The sequence below is a fragment of the Trichosurus vulpecula genome, chromosome 4 (assembly GCF_011100635.1).
Source record: "Trichosurus vulpecula isolate mTriVul1 chromosome 4, mTriVul1.pri, whole genome shotgun sequence".
In the NCBI taxonomy this organism is placed as follows: Eukaryota; Metazoa; Chordata; class Mammalia; order Diprotodontia; family Phalangeridae; genus Trichosurus; species Trichosurus vulpecula.
Genome location: NC_050576.1, coordinates 274,946,298 through 274,970,719, shown reverse-complemented (window position 1 = coordinate 274,970,719; position 24,422 = coordinate 274,946,298). Strand labels below are relative to the sequence as shown.

Here is a 24,422-nt window from a genome sequence, read left to right as displayed (position 1 = left end):
GAAGTTGTTTGCAAAGTTCCACTTAGAATTGAAACTTCATGACATCCTTGTTTGGTACCCCCAAAGAATCTCATTTGTTGGTAAAAATAGAGCTATAAAGTGAGTAGAGCACCGGCCCTGGAGTCAGGAGGACCTGAGTTCAAATCTGGCCTCAGACATTTGATACACTTACTAGCTGTGTGACCTTGGGCAAGTCGCTTAACCCTAATTGCCCTGCCCACCGCTCCCCCCCCCAAAAAAAAAAAGAAAAAAAAAGAACAGAGTTACAAAAGTCTCCTGGATAATCAAGGGGAAACAAAATGGTGACCTGCTTTGGATACTTCAGCCATTCTTCAGGAAATCCCTTGACGTGTGGTTCTTCTGACTGTCTGGGGCTAACTGTGTCAATGTTGCCATTTTCCAAGGCCACTGAAGCACCTGAAACCATCTGTCGAACAAGCGTATGGTTCAGATCCACATTAAAATCTGCAGAAATCTTTCTGTAGTCTCTGGTATCATAAAGGGCCAAGCTCACAAAGAAAGGTTCAATCTGGAAGCAAAATGAAAGACCAGATAGTTAATAAACATTCCCCACCTGGACATGCAAAGTTGCCTATAGGAGCAGGATGTCACATGGGGAAGACAACAGTGAAATTAGAGACACAATGCTTTATTTAACAAAAACTCAGGAAAAATTTTGACCTAGTGTGATCTTGAGAATTCTTTCTCTTGGCAGAAAGATTCATTTAATAAAATTTTATTAAGCACTTACTATATACATAAGGCACTGCTCTCAGTGTTTGGGAAAGATGAAAAACAATACAGTCCCTGCTCTTAAGGAGCTTACAGTTCACTAGGACAGGTATAACTTTTATCTGGACAACCATAATTCTAAGCAGAATGTTATATGAATGAAGCAATGGGGCTATCAAGATAAGGTACTCTAGGAAAATTGGAAGAATAATAATAGCTAATGTGTTTGTCCTTTGTTTTTGAAGAGGCCTACGATATCAGAGAGATGATGACATGACTTGCATTTGACTTTGATTTGAATGAGGGAGGGCTATGCAAGGTCACCAACCTCATTTTCTCCTCCAGAACCATCTGGGTCCAGTGACCAGATATTCATCAGGATGACTGGAGATGGCCCAGGATGCAGTGGGAGACCATGGCCTTGTTAGCTAGTAGCTAACATTAATGTAACGCTTAATATATGCCATGTACTGTGCTAAGCATTTAACAGTTATTATCTCATGGGAGACAGATGCTATTGTTATCCACATTTTACAGATGAAGAAACTGAGGCTAAGAGAGGTTAAGTGACTAGTCCGAGGTCACACAGCTAGTAAGTGTCTGAAGCCAGATTTGAACTCAGATCTTCCTGACTCTAGGGCCCAGAGCTCTATCCACTGCTTCACCCAGCTGCTCCTTCAGGTTGCCTATCTCAGGGCTATGGTCAAACAGTTTGGTGTAATGGGAAAAAAAAGTGCTAAATGTAGGGTCAAGATATCACTACACACATGTTACTGGACAACCTAAAGACTCAGTTGCCTCTTCTATAAAATGAGTTTAATAATATTTGGATCTCAGATTTAGAGAGGGATGAGACCTTAGTCCCCAATTTTATAGTTAAGAAAATAGAGGCAGAGAGGGTAGTTCCATAGCCAGTAAGTGTCTGAAGCAGGATTCTAACTCTGGTGCGACTGTGTTTCAAATCAGAGGACATGGGCACAAACTCCAGCCTTGCCACTTATTACCTGCCTTTCTCTTAACTGGTCCTGTTTCTGCAGCTGTTGAAGGAGGAGGTAGACTTTGACTACCACTAAGGAGACCTTTCAGGTCTAAATCTTTGCTTTCTGTATGCTGCTCAGCATATAGCATGGGGCCTTAGATTCAATACATATTTTTAGATGACATTTTGTTGACTCCTTGACCCTTTTCAGTTTCTAAGCCGTTCCTGCTCTTGTCCCATAGGCAGGGTTTGGCCTTAAAAATGGTACTCACTCTTCCCCTTGCTCCCTCAAAACCATTTGCCCACCTTTGTTTCCTTTCCCTCAGAGTCCTTGGAAGTTCCCTAAGTCCTTTTTGTAAACCAGAGCAGACTCCCAAGAGCCCCCAGACCCAATTTTAGGAGCTACAGATATAGTCTAACCACATCTTCATTTCTGGCAGCTTCAGCCTCACTTAGGATGAAGATCAAAACAACAAGCTGGCTAGATCATTTTTGCAGGGACATAAATAGATACTCTATGGTTGCACATCACAAAATACCATGATCTCCCAAGAAACCAAAACTGGAGGTCATCCAAAGGACAATGGAAAGCTGCAGGGTGGATGTAAGCAGGACACGGCCCATTACCAGCTACAGATTCTATGCAGAAAATAGTATGAAAGATAGAATCACAAAAATGCCTGACAAAATGGAGGGGTGGGCCAATCATGTAGTGAGAATGGGGAAAAATGTATGTGTAGGCTATGTGCTCTTTCAGCACTCAAGTTAAGACACAAAGACGATGGCCTCCAGCTCATGGGACGGATACCACCGTGGGAGACTGTTGGGATGACATGGACAGGAGTCACACAGAATAAGAAGGATATAGATGAGTTGCAATCTGAACTGTTGGAGGGTATATACCCACATGGATGAAATCATAGATGCATTGGAACATAAATGTATGCTAGATATGGGATTCTAAAGATAAAAAATGCCTACCATGTACAACATGACTAAATGCATACCTGGTATAATGGCACAAGCACTACACTTGGAGCAGTGAATACAGCGATGGACCTAGAGTTAAAAAGACCTGAGTTCAAATCTGGCCTCAGACACTTACTAGCTGTGTGACCCTGGGCAAGTCACCTACCTCTGTTTGCCTACTGGGTGTCTGAGGCCAGATTTGAACTCAGGAAGGTGAGTCTTTCTAATTCCAGGCCTGGCACTCTATCCACTATGCCACCTAGCTGCCTAGGTCAGGGGTGGGGAACCTGCAGTCTCAAGGCCACATACGGCCCTCTAGGTCCTCAAGTGCTACATATGTACACACACATGCACACACATACTCATGCTGTTGTTGCTGCTCAGTTGTTCAGTTGCGTCTGACTCTTCATGACCTCATGGACCAGATAGCATGCCAGACCCTTCTGTCCTCCACTATCTCTCATTGTTTCCACGATACTATCTATCTATCTCATTCTTGTCACTCCCTTTTCCTTTTGCCTTCAGTCTCTCACACACACACTCATACGTCCACCCAGTATCAGAATATAAACAAGAAAGTTCCACGCATAGAGAGAGACTGAATCTGAAGGAAGAGGATATGTGCCAAATAACTAGAAACAGCTAGAAACACACCTTTTTCCTTTGATGCATTGTGTTGGAGCAATGAGGAATATTTTTCCGGCTAGAGATTACATATAGGGACTTGCTAGCCGCTATTTCCCAGTGTGGGGGGCTAGAAACTCTTGAGATTATTAAGCCCATCCTGAGAAGAAGCATAATAATCAGGGACAACAGGGCATTAGTTAATCATGATTGCATCTGGAGTTAGGAAGGCCAATTCAGGGTCGACATATCAATAGACGAAATAACCAAGACCAACTTACATTAGTCAATGGATCATTTTCATTCTCAGTGACGCATCCCTGAAGATTTAAGTTGAGAGATTTACAAACAATCATAAATCTCTTGGCTGCCTTTTCTTCGAATGGCCTGATCATGGATTCTGTTTCCAAAAGATCCTTTCTCTGAAGTTTTAAGGCCTTAATAACAACAACAACAAAAAAGAATTTGAAAAATTGACTCACCTGTCATCCACTTCTACATTCTCAATCTAAATGATAATCTTTGATTTTATAGACTCATGTTTGTTAAGTGCAGTAAAGTCTAACTTACATCTATGTCTGGATCCAGAGAGAATAGATTTAGCCTCTCCATGTTTCGAGACATTTTAACAGTTTCTTCTGTTTCTGTGAGGTACTGTGAAAACAAAACAAAACAAAACCAAACAAATATTCATGAACAGACTGTCAGATACTTGTGACCTTCTCCCGAGCCCTCTCTTTCCCCTTGGCCCCAAAAGAAGTAATTTCCCCATTGACATGCTTGCTTCCATTCTTGGGTCAAATCTTGGAAAACTTTTTTGTTTCCATTTTTTAACTTGGGCGTGTTCAGTTGTTGAAATGCATTTGGGAATACTGGAATTTTTTTGGTGGGGAATATCTCCATATAAACCTTATGTTAAAGATTAAAGATCTTTTATAAAATCATAGAAAGATAGATCTTGAAGGAAGCTTAAAGACCATCCAACTCAAACTACCCATTCTAAAGATGGAGAAAAAGAAGTAAAATCAATTTCCTGAGGTTAGATATAGGAGTAAACATGACTAAAAACCCTTCTTGGCATAATTATCTTCCTCTCCCTGCCCCATACCCTCAGTTAATTACTTTTGCAAATTCTGGATGCAAGTTGTTCTCTGAAGAATCTGTTTCCTCTGATGTGCATTCACAAGTCATAGGATTTTCCAGAGAATCTTGAAAAGACACATGAGAAAACAAATCATTTAAAAAATTATTTATTAGTAGTATTTTATTTTCCTCAGCTACATGTAAAAACTATTTTTAACATTTGTTTTTAAAGTTTTGAGTTCTAAATTCTCTTCCTTCCTTCCTCCCTCCCCACCGCTCTCATTGAGAAGGCAAGCAATTTGATAGAGGTTATACATGTGTAGCCATGCAAAACATATTTCCATATTACTCATATTGTAAAAGAAAACATAGACCAAAAATAACCCCAACAACTCAAGAAAGATAAAGTAAAAAAAAAAAAAGTATGCTTTGGTCTATATTCAGATACCATCATTCTTTTTTCTGGGAATGAATAGCATTTTTCATCATAAGTCCTTCAGAGTTGTCTTGGATCACTGTACTGTTGAAAAAAGCTATGTCATTCACAGCTAATTATCCCACAATATTGCTGTTACTGTGTACAACATCCTCTTGGTTCTACTCTTTTCACTTCGCATTAGTTCATGTAAGTCTACCCTGGTTTTTCTGAGAGCATTTAGCTCACCAGGAAAACCAATCATCAATGTTAGCACTAAAGTACACATCACCCAGGTTAGAACTGCAGACTGGGTACACTCATTCGGTCTCAGACCCTGCTCTGGGTTAATAAGTTTATTGTGTCTCGCCTCTTCCCCTTACATCACAATCTATGGGCCTATGTCCCCTGACCTATACAATGAAGGTCTTGGAATTGCCACCCACCAGGGTAGCTTCCAGCCCTAGACCTCTGATTCTATGATTCTCATCTCCCAGGCTGCCATTTGTTAGATTTTGTACTTGGCCCCAACACTTAGATTTGCCCTCTGTTCAGAGTCACCACCACCACAGTGGGGTCACCCTCTAACCCCACTGATCCTGTGCTGCAGGACAGGCTATCAGAGATCTTTGTGTTTCGAGGTGGTTATCAAATCCACTCCCCTATGGTTTGAATCATTCAGTTTAGGTCTGGGCATGGACCCTGTTTGAAACCAGCACACCTTATGTTGACACTGTCAACAAAATAGTCTCTTTCCTCTTCAGCCTTGGCTATGTTAGAAAAGGGAACAGAAGCAATCTGAAACATCTGTGTATGAGGAAGGAGGAAAGAAGTAGGTTCTATGAATCTGAGATTTCCTCTTCTCATTCAGGCAAGAGGTACAAATGAGCTTAAGTTCTCTTCTCCCCTCTATCAGACTGCAAGGTACAATGGATACAGACTACTAGACTAGGGATCAGGAAGACCTGAGTTGAAATCCTACCTAAGACACTTGTAAGCTGTGCGATGCTGCATGAGTCACTTAATCTTTCTTTGTCTCAGTTTCCTCAACTGTAAAATGGGGATAATAATAGCGTCCATCTCACAGGTAGTCTGTGAAGATCAAATGAGAGAATATTTGTAAAAAGTGCCTGGAACCTACATAGTGCTACATAAGTGGTTATTCCCCTGTCCTTCCCCTTTGCCCCTCTCCTCACATGAGGCAATCAGACGAGACCAATCAGAAGGCTATTATAATAGCCCAGGAAATGAGGTGATGAAGGTCTGAACAAGAGAGGTGTCTTTGTGAGTGGAGGGAAGGGCCCATATTGGGGAAGTAGAAACAAGACTTGGCAACAGATTAGATATATGTGGTGACTGAGGATAACGAGTAGAGAATATGATGTATGTAACGTGATATGATCTTGGAAACAGGCAGGATGGTGGTGCCTCTGACAGAAATAGGCCTGTTTGAGATGTTAGAGAGTTTGCAGAAAAGAGAATTAGTTCTGTTTGGGTTGCATTGAGTTTGAGATACACATGGGATATCTAGCTGGAAATGTCCCTAAAGGCAGCTGGTGAGGTGTAGCTGTAGTAGAGATGAGAGGTTAAGACCGGGTATATCTGGGAATCATCTGTGTAGGGGAGATAATGGAAGCCTTGGGAGCCCTTGAGGTCATCAAGTGAGATAGTATAAGAGAAAAGGAGAAGAGGGCCTGGGAAGGAGTCTTTGGGCAAAACATGCACCAGAACAAGCAAAGGAGATTAAGCTGACCAGACAGGAGAGCACCAAGGGACAACAGATTTGGAAGAAAAATCAGAAAAATTTCTAACTAGAGGATTCATTTTCATTAAACATATTTTATAATATTAATCATCTCGTTCAGTAAAGTCTGACTCTATGACCTTCTTGGCGAAGATACTGGAGTGGTTTGCCATTTGCTTCTCCAGCTCATTTTACAGATGAGGAAACTGAGGCAAACAGAGTTAAGTGACTTTGCCCAGGGTCACATAGCTTATAAGTGTCTGAGGCTGGATTTGAAGTCAGGTCTTCCTGACTCCAGGCCCAGCACTCTGATAGTCACTAGTACTTAGGTAATGCTTTAAAATTTGTAAAACCTTTAACAAACATCTCATCTGATCTTAACAGACTTGAGGGAAGGTGCTATTAGTAACCCTATTTTATAGATGAGGGATTTGAGGCATTGAATGGTTAAATGCCTTGCCTAGCATCACGTGGCTAGTGAGATTCTGAGTTCAGATGGGGACTCAGTTTTTCTTGTCTCCACAACCAAGGCTCTATCTGCTGTATTGCTACCCATTTGCATTGCTACCCATGAATTTATGCACATTTGCATTATCAAGGCCTTAAAAAAATCAACCTGATGGAGTTCTATTACTTGATTTCAATGTCAGGCCATAAAATGTGATGTGTCGTCTGAAAAATGTCATGATCCATTAACGGGTTTCAGAAATAATGTTTGAAGTGTTTGCAATAGGTGACTCCCAACAACTTCTGTTGAAATAGTATCTCAAACTATTGCCAATCAACTGGAAAAAATGCTCATTTGCAGTCACCACCATTATTAAGTCAATGTAAAGATTTGGGGGATGATTTACAGAAATGGATACCTCTGGGATGGATGGGTTAGAGGCAGAAAGCTATTTGAGCTGGTGCAGCTTAAATGGCCTAACTGACCCCAAAGAAGGAGTCTCCTTTTGGTATGAGAAGAAATGGTAGCACATCTGTTTCTCACCCAGCCTGAGATCTGTGAGGTCTGCACTCTTTCTTTCCTGAAGGGGCCCCTCAGGATTTATCTGGAGGATTTTGTTGAGAGTGTGAATCCATTCATCCATATCCAGCTCTGTTTCAGCCGCCAGCACAAAATATGTCAGGTCATTCATTTTCAATTCAAAGGCGTATTTTCTTAGTCTGTTATTCTGCAGTATCAAGGGGAGAGAAAAGGAAGGTTTCAATAATTGCCCTATGAAGCATGGAACAAAGGCATCTCTAAGAGAGAGAGAAAAAAGAATTTATCCGTGAGTTTTTCACACAATGGCAAATAGCTAAGTAGCAGAATTATGAGACCCTTCAAATAGAAAAGTATAGAGCAGTTGGTGTCTCCATGACCTTCAGTGTCCCATTTCATTGGGCACTATGGTATGAATCCGTGATCACATCATGTATTCTTTCTACCCCTGTAGATGTCAAACCCATCCATACCTTCTGATATTGTCCAACAGTGTCATTTGTGTCTTAACATAAATATACTATCGTGGAGCCATTCAATGCTTTGGTTCTTTTAATATTTCATAAGTATCATTGTAGCCCTTGCTTTGTCCTTCTCTCATCCTTTATTCTCATTCTGTGATCAGCTCATTCCTTCTTCCTTTCATACATGTCCTTGAGGATATCTTTTATGCCACTTTACATGCTAGGCATATTGATTATATGGTTTACTTAAATCCGCTACTGTTAGCATTAAAAAAAAAATGGTGACCCATTCCATTAGGATCTAAATGAATGGATGAGTGGATCAAAATTGATTTCTCTGCCTCACTTACTGCTGGAGGTACAGTGTTTTCACTTACTACTTTTTGGAGGTCAGAGAAACCTTGTGGTATGCTTTGCAACACAGCTGGGGGGTTCTGTAAAATTTTAAATTTCAAACTTTTGGATCTTTCAAGTTTGCACATAGCTGGGGGCCCCGGGAAATTTTAAATTTCAAATTTTGGGACCTTCCAACTTATCTCTGATTTCCAGATAATTTGCATATTATCAATAGGAACAAATAACAATATTGATATCAATAATAATAATAACTGACATTTATGTAGAAGCTTGAGGTTTGCCAAGGGCATGTAAATTGCTTTGCATGCATTATCTCATTGGATCCCAACAACAGCTCTGTGAGTTATGTCCTATTATTATCTCCATTTTACAGATGAGGAAACTGAGGCTGAGAGGTGTCTAGCGAGTCCTTGAATGTCACAGCTGGTACGTGTCTTTGGCAGGATTCAAAATTCAGGTTGTCTTTACTGCAAATCCGGCACTTTATCTACTACACCACCTAGTTAATGTCAGGAGTTTACTGATATTTAACTTTAGGACCTTTGTAAGGTTCTACAGGAGGTGACACCTTTTCAGGTTGGATCTTTGAGAAAGAAGTAGCACTTCTGCTAAGAAAAGTCACCCCTCTCTCGAATATTTTATATCACCAGTTGTCTTTTCAGAGGTATTATAATCTAATTCATATAATTGTAGATTTAAAGGTCTTCCAGTTTAATCTTCTTTTTTTCTCCCTTATAGATAAGGAAACAGGTCTACGGAGGTTAAGTATCTTGTTCAAGATCATAGAACTACTAATGGCAGAGGAGAGATTGAAATCTACATCCTTCGAATTCAAATCTAGTTCTTTTCAGTTATGCTTTGGAGATGGCTGAATTTTCTGCAACTCCTAGTCAGTAATTTGCTATGGCTAAAGAGACAAGGCAAAGTTAATGATCTCAAGAACTCTAAAATATGTGTATGTATATCAGGAATCCAATTCTGCATTCATTCTTAGGTGATAAGGCTAGGGATAGTCATATGCTCTCTCCTAGCATGGATAGGTAATTTACGTCCATTCTTCCTTGGTGTAAGTGTAAAATGAAATAGCTAAGCAGAAATGTTTGGATTTGGAGTTGAGAATACTGTTGGAGACCCTGGCCTGCTCCTGAATAACCATGTAACCTCAACCAAGTCATTTAGCTTGTCTGTAAAATGGATATAATTATATTTTGACTATTTACTTCACAGGGCTATTAATGAGGATCAAATAAGATTTTGTATATATTAACATAATTGTGTAACCTCGACCAAGTCACTTACCTTCTCTGAAAAACAGGTATAATTATATTTTGACAATTTACTTCACAGAGGTATTGTGAGGATCAAATAAGTTATACATATGTATACACATGTATAATTTCATATAGAAATTTTATGTAAAATTTAAACATATATAATATTTATATATTTATTAAAATTATATATATACAATCATTTTATCCTCATAGCAGCCCTGTGAAGGAGTCAAAATATAATTACACCCATTTTGTGTTTATATATATGTGTGTATATATATAAATGTATATCTATGTGTATGTGTATGTGTATACATATACACATACACACATATTGTCACAGTGCAAACATGAACTCTTATTACAGCCAGGCCTATACTATACTATGGAAGCCTTCATTAAAGTAGGGCAGTGAAGTGTAAAGGTTAGCAGATGAACTGAAAAGATCACTCCAGGGAGTTCACTTCAATTCTATTCAGTTTAACTCCATTTAACAAACAAGTATTAATGTACTATGTGCTAGACCTTCTGCTATGGGCTGGAGATACAAAGGAAAAAAAATAAGCCAGTTTTGTCTTCAAGGAGCTTATGTTCTACTGGGGAAAACAATAGGTTCACAGATAAGAATAGAAATATACATACAAAGTAGTCTGGGGGGTGCGCGGCTTAAGACAAGAGGGGATGAAGAAAGCCCTCACAGAAAGGTCATCCTCCAGCTGAGACCTGAAGGCAGCTAAGGATTTTAAAGGGGGTAGGTGAGGAGGGAGTGATGCCTCTGAAGGGGATAGTTTACATGAAGGCATGCATTGAGGATCACAGGTTCTTAACTTTTCGTATCATTGCCCCTTTGTTCCATCTGATAAAAGATACAGAGCTCTTCTCAGAATGTTTCTTAAATGCATAAAATAAAATACACAGGATTATGAAGAAACCAATGATACTGGTATGTGGTGATTGAAATACTAAAATTGAAATAGTAAAACATTGAAATATTAAAAGTAAAAGTTCATAGATCCCAGATTAAAACCTTCGGAGGAGATGGAAAGTCCTGAAGTGGGAACAGAAAGTATTTCAATTAGACTGGAGCATATAATATGTGGGGAAAATTGATGTCGAATCAATCTGGCAAAATAAGTTGGAACTATATTGTTAAGAAATCTAAATGCCAAACAATGAGTATTATTGTGGACCTGTGGCCAGATGATCTGTTACTAACTATTAATCATCCTTCCCCTACTGCCAGAAAAATATACATACCCCTCCCCAAACTAAAAACAAAAATAATGATAAACTACTGAGTGATCCTAATTTTTGGCATCAGGCAGATCTCTGCTCTCATTCTATGGAGTGACAGTAGATTTGAATGGAAGAGGATACTGCTGTGTTGGAGAACAGCTTTCAAGAAGCTATAGTCAGCAACATCTTAAGATGCTGTTGTCAGCTACCATAATATCTGTGTGACCTTGAGTAAGTCATTTCCTTTCTGAGTCTTGATCAGGTACTTTCTAGTAGCCCACAGCATTAACTTTGGCATTTCGTTTTCCAATATATTACATGTCTAAGTATCTCATTGATACAATTGTGATGATATTTTAAATTTGAGTATCTCAAATTCATACTGAGTCAAAGAGGCAGCATGGCCATGGTATAGTGAGAGAAGGAGTTGGTTTGAGAGTCAAGAAGCCCCTCCACCCACCCACCCACACACACACACACACCAATGATGCCATCATTGGCAAGTTATCTTAGTACCCATTCAACTTTCTAAGATAATAACTTCTATGAGTAACTTGCTGATATGCATTGGTGGAAGCAGTTTTGACCCTGAGAATTACCCATAGCAATGGGACCATAGATCTTGAACCAAAAAAAATTTTTTGAATCTCTATCAACCTATTTGTTGTTGTTCAGTTATTTCATTTGTGTCTGACTCTTCATGACACCATTTGGGGTTTTCTTGGCAGAGATACTGGAGTAGTTTGGTACTTCCTTCTCTAGCTCACTTGACAGATGAGGAAACTGAGGCAAACAAGGTGAAGTGACTTGCCCAGGGTCACACAGCTAGTAAGTGTCTGAGGCTGGATTTGAACTCAAGAAGATGAATCTTCCCAACTCCAGATCTAGCGCTCTATCTATTGTGCCACCCAGCTGCCCCATTCAACCTGTTCTTTGTGTGTGGTGTATATGTATATGTGTATGTATATGTACAGGAATAAGTATATGTGTATGTGTATGTATGTATATACACATACACATAGACATGCATGTACATATATAAATATATGTAATGTTCGCGTTGTACACACACACACACACACACACACACACACATATATGCACCTGATATACATAGGAGATATTTATATAATTAGTCCATTCATCCACAGGTAGAAATATCAAATATTTCTTCCACAGACTTTTAAAAACTTAACATGAAACAGAAGGCCTTTGTTCTCAATGAAGACTGAATAATGAATATTTTACTAAGAGTCAGAAGCCTTTAATAACAAAAAAGGAAAATCACAGGTCAATTTCATTTCCATGACTCTTTCTTCAGAAGGGCAGTGGTATTGAATTCTCCTGTACAAGGTATATGTTAACAAGCTCACTCTGTCCTCAGTCTGTATAACTAAGTTCTCTTCTTTCAGGTTATAAGGGTTTCCACAAATCCACTCTTGGTTCTATGTATCATGCTACATAAACTAAAAAGGGAAGGCCTTTTAGAAAAAGCCAACAATTTTTTCCCATCTAAAGCTGAGCCAAAATCTTTTGCATATTTTTCAAATGAAAGGAAACAGAGAAGTATATGGTAGGTCAATGTTGTATTCTAGCTATGCTCCAATGTAGTAAAGTAAAGAAAAAAAAAGAGTGTTTAAGCAGAACATTTAAGTCAATTAGGAACATCAGAATTTTTTTTTCTTAAATTCTCCTCTTTGCTGAAGGGCAGCCCATCCTACCACAAAGTCCCTTTCTCCTTTTGGAGAGAAAACCACTTTTCCTTATGACTGGGTATATGAAGGGCCTACCTTTCTAAAAGAGCCTAAGCTAAAAGAGAGATGGCCAGGACTCATTCTTCTCATGAGGAAAAGATAACACTTCAGCTGAAGACTCCATCTAAAGCTCAGCAAAGACAGATGACAAACAGGAAAGATATGACAGCCATGGGGGGAGTACTGGAGTTACCACACCCAGCAGTGCACTCTGGCAATGCAGTATCCAGCAGGAAGCAGGCCCAGAACACATGTAGTATTGGAGGCAGGAGTTGCCCCTCCATGTGGGTACATTGGTGACCTGTGCGGCTTAAATGTGTACAAGTACCTTGGCAGCATGTATATCCTACATTGGTGTCCTCTGAATGTGGGTCCCAGATCCAGGAATTCTGAATGGGTTTGCTCCTTCCTAGCCACATTGGTTCCCTATATGTACACATGTAATCCTTGGTCACATACAGTCCTTATTTTTGGATCCCCATGAATGATTACTACTTATGTTTGCCATTCCCACTGATGATGTATGTATTTGTGGGACAGTTTGTACCACATTTATAAGAAAATCGATACTTTTCTTACTATGCTATCTCATTAAATGTCTCTGTTTGGAATTAATTGTTCAAACTAATCATTTTGGTTGATTATTACAAGTAAACATATCAGTGGAGGTTCATGAACTATAGTTTTGAGTAGATGTGGACTCACACAGTACTTTCAACCTTTTCTCAAAGGTTCATGTGCAAAAAAATCATATTCTATGTACTATAAACAAAAGTGTTTAAAGAATAATATGGGAATGAGAGTTGAAGGTGTTGGTACCTGGGTACAGTGGGGAAAGGTCTCTTGCAGAAGGTGTGATTTAAGTTGAGTCTTGAAGGAAGCCAGAAAAAAGTAAGTTGGAGAGGGAGGGAAGGAGTGGGGAAAGGACAGATACTTTGTGGGCCTGGGAGAATGGGAGTACCTTAATGATAGGAAAGCCTGGAACAGGGGAGGGTGTGGGGAGAAAGATAATGAGTTCATATTAGACATGTTGAATTTGAGATGCCAATGGCTAGGTCTTGAAGGAAGTAAAGGTCATAGATTGGAAGAAAGGTGACAAGGTCTTCTAAGGATGAGAAAACATCCTGATTTTAGACCAGATTGTCTAGAAGGAGGGACTGTATTGTTGTCTGATAAAACATGAGGTTGGAAAAATGACTGGGTGGGGCAGGAGAACTTTATATGGCACCTTGAATTATACTGGGGAGTTGAGATTCAACTTAATAGGCAAAAGGAGCCAGAATTTGTGTTAGAGACAGAGACTGGATAAGTAAGGTTTTTGTGAAACAATGTCCAGGAAGTCCTTTCTAACACAAATGATGGTATGGCTGTGATTTGTCAAATATATTTCTCAATAATCATATTCAAAGGGTAAGAGATGGGAAGTGAGAGACAATTAGGTGGCAGTTGCAGTATTAAACTATGAAGTGCTAAAAAACCTGAATCAGAGTGGTTGCTATGGAAACAAACAAAAAGGAACTAATACAAATGACATTATAGAGAAGGAACTGGAAGAAATTAGTGATTGAATAGATATGGAAAGTGAAGTGTGTGTGTGGGGGAGAGAATCACAGCTAAATTTTAGTTTTCAAGACTCAGAGACCAAGAAAATAATGGCATTATTAATATGAGGAAACTGAGTAGATGTGCTGGTCTGAATGAGAGATGTTGGTAAATGGCTATATAAATAACATCTTATCCAGTCCTTTTGTTTTGTAGTGCATCCGGCACTCTGGTGTCACATGTGTCCCCGTTCAAGGTTCTCTGTGGGCCTATATTCACTCAAAACTATAGCCTTGAATGTCCACTTTTTACTCATTAGCTAGATTACACAATAAGCTCAAAGTGAAGACATTTAACATAATGTCATAATAAGCGAGGTAAGTAGCAATTGAAACATTCTCTCCTTCACCTCCAAACTGCTCCCCCACCCCCCAATTTGGGCCCACTCTCTTAAATACACACATCTACAATGAGAAGAATAGGTATAATGGGTGAAACACATATAAACATGTATCCACATTTGTGGAGGGATTACTCGTGCCTCAAATGCTGTTAGGCTCTTGATGTTTGCCAATGTCTCTGTTGCTTCCACTGGTTCTACTCCAGCTGTCCTCATGGTCATTTCTAGATTTGCCCACTCTGCAGTTAGTTACCCTACTAGCTTCATGGTGATACTTATTGTTAGGTGTCTCCATTGCCCAAATAGTTGTGGAACTTGCCTCTGCTACCAGAGTCAGAACTTTAGCTTATCGGAGGAGCTACCCCCTGCCCAACTGGAGGAGGTTTAGGCTTTGCTCTCTTTCTTTTGGCTAGAAGAAGGCACACCTAGTTATCAGAATAGCAAACAAACAAACAAACAAACACTACCTCAGTAACTCCCCCTATAGAGAAAGGATTTGATTAGGTCCAGAATTCTTATCTTTCAAGAGTCAAGCTTTTTGGAACCAGGATAGTGGAGGCATTTGCAATTTGTCCTGCTAGGATCAACATCTCTATCTTAAGTGACTCTGATTTAAAGAATAGAAACTGCCCTTTACTTCTAGTTAATTCCTAAATGTCAATCTGCACATACATTGTTTTCATCTGTCACTGTGAGATGTTTTGGGTCTCATGGGGCAAAAGAATCTAAGGGCAGACGGTAATGACATTATCCTTCACCCTCTACTCTCCTGAGCTATTCCCCTGATGTGTGTGTGTGTGTGTGTGTGTGTGTGTGTGAATGTGTAGCTGGCAATAAACTTCCCTGGCTTGGAGCTATCCTATGCAGGAATGGACAACCAGAAAGAAAACATGATCTTGCCTAGGGTCATACAGCAGAAACTGAGATCCTTCATTCCTGAGAAACTGAGGTCATTGCATCAGGATCAGAGATGACAGATAAGGAAACTGAAGATTAGAAAAATTAAATAACTGGTTTAAGGCTAAGCTGGAATTCAAGCCCATGTGTTTTCATTACAAATCCAATATTCTTTCCAGTAAAATTGGCCATTTCTAGGAGAAAGACTAGAACCTACATCTCCCAACTCCTAATCCAGAGTTTCTTCCATTATCCCACACTGCCTTTGGAAGGGTAGCAAGGTCAAATCCTGGCTCAGCTACATGCCAGGAAATTTTCAGTATTGAAAATTTTATCTTTGATGCAGAGCTTCAATTCTTTTGTAATTTAGAATCTTAGGTTCTCAAAGAGAAGTACTAGTACCCCAGCACTAGTTTCACAATTGGGCTATGTTTTCTTTCTCTTTCTTCCTTCCTTCCTTCCTTCCTTCTTTTCTTCCTTCCTTCCTTCCTTCCTTCCTTTCTTTCTTCCTTCCTTCCTCTCTCTCTCTCTCTTTCTCTCTCTCTCTCTCTCTCTCTCTCTCTCTCTCTCTCTCTCTCTCTCTCTCTTCTTTTGCAAAACCTTAAACCCAATTCACTCTGTAGTTCATAGATTGGACCACAATAGGTCCCTACCCAAGCTCCACTTAATGGCTGTATTTTGGGCCCTCCTGGCTTAGAGTGAATGTCAATGGTAACTGTTTCTCTTTGGAACTGCAACCCTGAGGGTCTTCCCCTCCCAGCTTGATTTTTTTCCCCTTTTTTTTCTAATTAAAGGGGCCATCTCTTGACTTGCTTCTTAAAAAGGCCTATTCACCCAATGGGTGTTACCTCATTCTAAGTGAGTACATGAAAAGGCTTTAACCTAAAAGGGCCAAGGTCTTCCATTGCATCCTGGGTAACCTCCAGTCATCCTGATGAATATCTGGTCACTGGATCCAGATGACTCTGGAGGAGAAAGTGAGGCTAGTGACCTTGCACAGCCTCCCTCACTCAAATCAAAGTCAACTGCAAGTCATGCCATCATTTCCCTGATGCCATGGTCCTCTTCGAAAACGAAGGAAAAAAAACACAACAACAACATAATGTTTTCTTGTACTAAAGTGAGCAAAGGTAGTTTAAGAATCACTGTCTTGAGCTTTCTAAGGGTACTAAAAGGTTAATGACTTGCCAGTGACCACACAGCCAGTATGTGCCTGAGGCAAGATTTGACCCACTATCTTTCTCACTCCAGTGTCAGCCCTCATGCCATTCCTCTTAGAATTCATTTACTTCCTTATATTGTTAACCATCCTTTCATGTAAAAAGATAAGCAAAAGGAGACGCCATAGGTATTTGGACCAAGGAGACTAGGGAGAATGGGGAAGTTTCACCTGATATGGAAGTCATTTATGCAGAGGTAGCAGGTAGAGATGAGGTATGCCAGTTAAAATAAAGTACAGTTTACTTATCTCTAAAATGCAGATAATAATACTTCTGCAATTTACCTTGTGGGGATGTTATGAGGACAGTCCTTTATACATCTAGAATGTTGTTCATATTAATCTCTATTATCCAACACAAAAGATTTCATTTGATCTTCATAATATTGCTATGAGGCAGGAAGGTGAGGTATTATCCCCAATTTGTAAGAGAAGAAATTCAGTGTATGTGAGCTCAGTCAACTTGTCCAAGGTCACATGATTAGCTAGTGGTAGAGAAAGGACTAAAAGATGGTTCTTATAACTCTTATTTCCCTCAGTTTATTTTCTTTGACACCTTGCTATTTAGAGAAAAAAAAAACGAGGCTAGGGGAGAATTAGGAAAGCACAGTAGCATATAAGCCAAAGGAAAGGAGAATTTAAAGGAGGAAATTATCCATTTTTAAAACTGGAAGATAGTCTGATTTTTTTCTGCCTAAATTGGAATAACTAGATTGTTAGCAGCTGCTAATTATTAAAAAAAAAATTAGAAGAAAAAGAAAAGAAAAAAATAAACCAAAACAAACCCTCCAAAACCTTAGGAAACTCATAAATCATACAGATATATTGACTAGAGGATCTGTTTATGCAGATAACATTAGCAAAGGCTAGTCCCTTTTAAAGAACAATTATTTAAAGGACAGTTATTATAAAAGGAAAAATTCCAACTACAGTAGAAATAATAACAAAGCTGAAAATTGCTAAAAAAAAAAAGTATACGTATTTTATTTGGCTTTTGTTATTTTCAAATGAAACAAATTTTATGATGAGAATGCTCAAGTGCTGAGTTGTTTCTAAAACTAACATGAAATGATTAGTTTAACCTGCCTAATCCTATATGTAATACTATCAAGGAGATAAAAAACTATGTGAAAATGAACATCATTATAGTTCATTCAAAAGAAAATAAATACTCTGAAAGCCATTGGCCTTTCAATGTAGATAGCTAATAACAAAAGATTTCAGGAGCAAGAGTAATATTTTAAATTGGTTTTTAAGAAGCTACAGTTGATGAATTGCAGCTTCATTTCAAGATAATTGAATGAAGGCAGCAGGAAAAGCTGGTGGCAAGCACCGGACCAGGAGTCAGAAGACCAGAATTCGAGTGCTAGGTCCACCATTTACTAGCTCAGTGACTTTGGACAAGTCAATTAACCTTTCTGGGCCTGTGTTTTTAACCTGCAAATTATCACAATAAGTGGTATTATCACAATCCCACTTACTTCCCTTCCTAAAAGGCTTATTGTGGAAATCAAATGAAATACTTTGTGGGGAGGTGGGAGGGGGCACCATATGGGAGGCAGGGGAAGTAATCCCTATAAAATGCTACACTAATGTTAAGTGTGAAACCTGGGGCGGTTTTGCAAGGGGTCAGCCCTGTGCTGCTTATACAGAGGGAGATAGGACTCCTGCAAATGGGACTTATTTCAATTTGTTGCAGAGAGGGACTTCAGAGACACAAACAGATCTCTAAGGAGGTTTCTGAGAGAGAAAGAGACTTTCAAAAGATGGACTGGAGCCTTTAGAACCACAGACAAATATGAGAGCAGGCCCACCTTCCTCGACTTCAAGGAGTTGTAACTCAGGAGATTATGAAGAAAAGACCTTCCCTGGGTGAGGCTGTTCTTTCTCCTGGTTTAAGCTGAAATTTTATTTACTCTTGCATATTTGTTAATATATTCTAATCTGTAGAACTTTTCTAATTTCTATTTTCTGTTTTGTTTGGATAAATAGTTTACTTGCTATTAGCTATTTGTGTAACAAGCATTTGGTGGTGAGGGGCTAAACTGGTGAGTTTAAGCTAAGAGCTACCCTCTCCTTGAAGAGAAATTAAGGAATTTGCTTTCCTTTTGAGCCCCTAAATGTTGTATTTAGAGATATCTGAGTGTGGTACAATCTGTTGAATACCTCTCTAGGAGATAGGAGTCATCACCTAGCCTCTGATGGTCCTTGGCTCTTCCTGCTACTCCCCACCTGGTGTTGCAGACATGGCCCTCTTCCAACTTTCTGCAAAAGTGGACCAGAGTTAAGACCATATCTACTAATTCAAACCATATCTATCTATCTATCTATCTATCTATCTATCTATCTATCTATCTATCTATCTATCCATCTATCTATCTATGTGTCTATCATATTTGTTACATACATTTTAGATAATCTTCCTACATATGACTTATATAAGATATTATGATAATTTATATTTGTATTCTAAGCCATCATGCAAGCAACCTTTGGCTCTCAAAAGGGGGCATTTAGAAATGGAACATTCTATTAATAGCTTATTATAATCTTTTTCTATTTTGAGATCATCAAAAATAACCAAACTGTAGGGAAGTTTGCATTTAGGCAGATTAAGATATCTGAGTGGTTTTCCATCTTACCTATTACCTGCAATCAAGATAATAATGGCATCTAGAAAAAAATTAGTCAGATATTTCAATGATAGTCAAATGTCAGAATATATGTTAGTTATTAAGACTTGAATTATTGCAACTCCCCATAAAATCTCCCTTCTCTTTTAAAATTGTGTGATTTTTTTTACCTGATGTAGCCCATTTATGAACCATCCTGATTTATTGCAACTCATTTAGATTGGTGATTTTGATGTATCTCCAGCCTTGACCTCTCCCTTTAGCTCTAGTTCACTACTTCAAAGAACTTGCTGTATGACATAATCTGTACCTCAAAAACAATAGGTCTAACACCGGGTATGATGGAAAGGGCATAGGTTTAGGTTCAAATTCTTTCTCTGACATGAGCAGTAAAAATCTGGCCACTCAACTTGTCACCATGGTTTATACCTCTGTAAAACAAGATGATATTATTTGTATCATGTACTTCACATAGTAGCTGTGAGGAAAGGGGTTTTGTAGCCATAACTCTCTGGATTTAGGTTTCTTAACCTAGTGCACAGAGACCCTAGGAAAACGTGGATAGATTTTATGGGATCTATGAACTTAGAATGGAAAAAAATAAATCTTTATTTCAACCTAATTGGTTTCCTTTGTAATCCTATGTATTTTGTTTTATGCATTTAAAAACACTATTTTAAAGAAAGTCTCCATAGGCTTTACTAAGCTGCCAAAGGGGTCCATGACAAAAATTGATTAATAATAACTAATATTTCTATAGCACCTATTATGTGCCAGATTCTATGCTAAGTACTTTAGAAATATGAACTTGTTTAACCCTTACAACAGCCCTGGGAGGTAGGTGCTATTATTATCCCATCTTATAGTTAAGGAAACTGGGGCAAAAAATGATTTCCCCAAAGTTATAGAGCTAGTAGGCGTCTGAGGTGGGATTTGATCTCAGGTCATCCTGACTTCAGGTCCAGCACTCTAGCCACTGTGCTACCTACCTGTCTATAATGAAATAGGATAAGAACCTCTTCTATAGGTTTGAGTTACTCTATATAAATGAATTACTCTACATAAATGAATCTCTCTATATAAATGAGTCTGTCTGTCTGTCTGCCTGTCTGCCTATCTATCAAATCTGCCCTTTCTCCTAACTTGTTTGCTTCTCTCAATGATGCTACTATTCTCCCAGTCTCCAATGCTTAAAGATTCTGAATCCTGCTTAACTCTTCCTTTCCCTTATTTTCCCATTCCCCACCATTTAATCACTAGCCAGGTAGAGAGAATTTGATCTCAGATGTGTCTTGCTTTTGTCTCCTACTTTCCACTTAGTGAGATCATTCTAATTCAGGTACTTCCTGCCTGCATGATTATAATTGTTTTTCCTGCCTCTAGTTTCTCTCCTTTCTAATCCATCCTTTGTGCTGACATAAAAATAATCTTAATTGTGATTATATAATTCCCTTGCTCCAAATCCTTTAGTGACTCCCCATTGTCTAGTGAATAAAATACCAACTCCTTAAAATAGAATTTCCTGCTCTCCACAATCTGGCTCAAACCTACTTTGCTAGGTACAGCTCATGGTACTTTCATTTGGCTACAATGCATATGGACAGATCATTGATATCTTACTGCCCTCTACTGCTTCTGTACATTTGCACATGGCCTTTGGCCTTTCCCAATGCCTGGAATAGACTCCCTGCCCTCCCAAACAAGTGGTACTAGAATAGGTGGATAGCAACGTCTTGGAGTTAGGAAAACCTGAATTCAAATTTGAACTCAGATAATTTTTAGTTCCGTGACCCTCAGCAAGTCTGTACCTGTATCTGTTTGCTCATCTATAACATGGATACAATAATAACCTACCTGACAGGGCTGTTGTGAAGATAAAATGGAATCACACTTGTGCAGTGCTTTGTAAACCTCAGAGCACCACATAGATGCCAACTAGTGTTATGGTGGTTGTTGCTGTTGTTACTATTATCCATTGAAGTCCTTCTCCGCTTTCAGGGTCAAAGTCATGTATTCATCTGCCATGATACCTTCTCTCTTCCCTCCCCACCTCTCAACTGAAAGAATGACCTCTCTCCCCCTTGAATCTTTCAGCCTATTAGACCATTCCTATACACACAATCATTTGCATATATCATTACCTTACCTCCCACTAAACTTGGCAACTGATTAGATTTGGGAGGAAGAAGGAAAAGAAGAAGGAAGAGTTAAGGATGGCTCTAAGGTTGCAAACTTGGGTGACTGGAAGGAGAGAGGGACCCTCCAAAAAACTAAGGAAATTCAAGCTTTTTGAGGGGAAATAGTTACTTCTGTTTCAGACGTGTTGAGTTTGAGATGCCTGTGGGATAGTCATTTGGAGATGTCCAGCCAGCAGCTGGTGAGGCAAGAATGGAAGAGGAATCCAAGTATGGCAACTCTCTCCACCCATAAAGACTGACATCATGCTCAGGGAATTCCATGAGGGCTTAGAGAGGTGAAAGACTTATTGCTCATGGTCACAATGCTAAATAGGACTTGTATCCAGGTCTTTATGACTCAAAGGCTAACTCTCTATGCACTATGCCCCATTGCCTTTCTTTAGAAAGTCTAAAATTCAACCCAGTCTGTCTGGCTTTAATCAACAAACTGGCTGTAAGAGGTTTCACCTGATAACTTACCAGTCTGTCATTCTGTAATATGGACTCTGTAAGCCAACAACACCTCCAAGGTGAGAATGACTCAGACACGGACAGATTCCTCGTAACAAAACACATTGCAGCTTCATAGTAAGAAAGGTATACAAAAAAATGGTCCCGCTGGGAATTGAAGGCCCTGCTCATTTACAACAGAGTCAGGACAGCTATATAGGCCTTTTCTCTCAACATATACTCTCTGTAGGGGGTACTATAGGACTTCAAAAGTAATATTAAAAAAAAACCCTGAAAGAATGATCTCTCCTCACCTTGAATCTTCCATTAGACCATTCCTATATATGTGATCATTTGCGTATATCATTGCCCTATCTCCCACTTGACTTGGCAGTTGATCTGATTAGGGAGGGAGAAGGTAAAGGGGAAGGAAGAGTCAAGGATAGTTCTAAGGTTGCAAACTTGGGTGACTGTAAGGAGAGAGGGACCCTCTAAAAAACTGGGGAAATTCAAGCTTTTTGAGAGGCAATAATTCTGTTTTAAACATGTTGAGTGGTAAGAAAACTGATTTTGGTAACTTTTGTGGCATCTCACAATAGTTCTCAGTTTTCCATACTAACATAAAAGTTGGCTAATCATATGGCATCAGAATGACTGGAAGTATGGCATCAGTAGGCATAGCATTGAATTGGGAGCCAAGAAGGCCTGGGTTCAAATCCCAGCTCAGAGTCTCACCTGCTCTGTGACTCTGGGCAAGTTACTTAAGCCCTCTGGCCTCAATTTTTTTCATCTCTAAAATGAGAAGGTTGGACTCAGTGGCCCCTAAGATCCTTTCTAGCTCTAACTTGATGATTCACTGATTTTTTGTCTACCACAATGGGATTATGAGGACATGGTCAGGCCTTTCAGCTGAAAAGTACAGGGCAAAGAAGACCACTATTATATACAAATATCTCCTTAGTAGGGCCATGTAGTCATTTGCCTAGGTCTTTAGGCTTTACTTTCTCTTCCACCCCCAGTTACCCTTGCTCTATGACTAAGAGATTAAAAGGGGTGTAAGTCCAATAATGCTTTGCAATAAAATTCACACTATCAAAAGAGTATGATCTTATATATCATCTATGCATGGGAACCAACATCCAATAAGGGATGAAATGTCAAAATTAATGTTAAATGTGGGTTCCTCTCAAGGAAATATGCATCTTGGGGTGCTAGGTGATGCAGTGGATAGAACATGGGTCATGGAGTCTGGAGGACCTGAGGTGAATCTGGCCTCACACACTTGAGGTCACAGGCTCTGTGACTCTGGACAAGTCTCTTAACCCTGACTACCTCACCAAAAAAAAAAAAAGTTAAATGTTTCATATCATTAAGTGAGCTATGCTAAGAGGAACCAACAACTGTTTGAAAGTGAAACAACAAAGATTTATTTCATCTTCTTCATGAATTTAACATGTGCCTTGTGCCCATACTTCAATATACTCTACACAGGTTCATAGAACACATGCAGCTAGGTTTAAACGGGTTTTACTTGCCAGAACAAACTTGGAGTGCATGTGGAAAAGTAAGCATTAAACTTTCCAGTTCAATGTCTATAAAATGGAGCTGTGGATCTTTCACCTATGGCTAAGTAATACTTTTTTTTCAGACTTATAGCCAAATAGTCCCTTTTGTGGCCAATGATAGAAAAATACCTCCTCCCTCCATTAGGTTCTTTATTGTCCTTTCCACATGGAAATTTGGCATCTCCTTTAAAATGCAATTATCTCCTACTTTTGCTGGATTGCTTTGTAACACTTAATTAATTCTCCTTTTAAAGTTCAGCATTATTGCATTCTGGAGGAATTCCAGATTTTGAAATAAGAACTATCCAGAAAAATACCAGGCTTTAAACGCTCGAGAGATCTGAATTCAGCGTCCATGATTCCACCCCCTTTTGGACTTAACCTTGCGATAATATCCAGCTCAGCAGACAATCAGGTAAATAACGTGGCTTGCTAGTCTAAGTAGTTAGTCAGTCAACAAACATCTACTGAACACTTCTGATGTGCCAGCACTGTGTTAAGCATTGAAGACGTAATGAATGGTACCTCCTCTCAAGGATCTCACATTTTAACGGGGGAAGCAACATGTAAATAAGGTTGATACAAGGTCCTGGGTAGCACAGGTAACAAGTGGTCAATCCAGGATTTGAACCATTTGACTCCAAGTTCATCATTCTTTCCACTGCAGCATGAAAAGCCTACTATGTGACAGGCACTATGCTAGGCTCTGGGGCTACAAAGCCCAAAATGAAATAATCCTCATCCACAGGAGGTATACCTTCTATCGGGGGAAAAACGTGTATACTACAAAAATATATAAAATAATACAGTGATGGAGAGCAATCTCAGAGAGGAATGCACTAGCAGCTCAGGGAACTGGAGAAGGCCTCCTAAAGATGGTGGGATTTAAGCCCGATTCTGAAGGAAATTAAGAAGTGAAGGTG

At 39.2% G+C, this 24,422-nt stretch overlaps 1 protein-coding gene across 3 annotated transcripts in view; it reads right to left on the bottom strand.

Moving 5' to 3' along the window:
* Positions 1-24,422, bottom strand: part of DOCK10 (dedicator of cytokinesis 10) — a gene marked incomplete at its 3' end in the record, with an annotated part of 192,013 nt that overhangs the window by 87,364 nt on the left and 80,227 nt on the right. For all 3 annotated transcript variants that reach the window (XM_036755279.1, XM_036755281.1, XM_036755280.1), the window contains 5 exon segments: positions 308-529; positions 3,586-3,741; positions 3,875-3,958; positions 4,427-4,512; positions 7,538-7,721. In XM_036755279.1, coding sequence (XP_036611174.1) covers positions 308-529; positions 3,586-3,741; positions 3,875-3,958; positions 4,427-4,512; positions 7,538-7,721 — 732 coding nt within the window.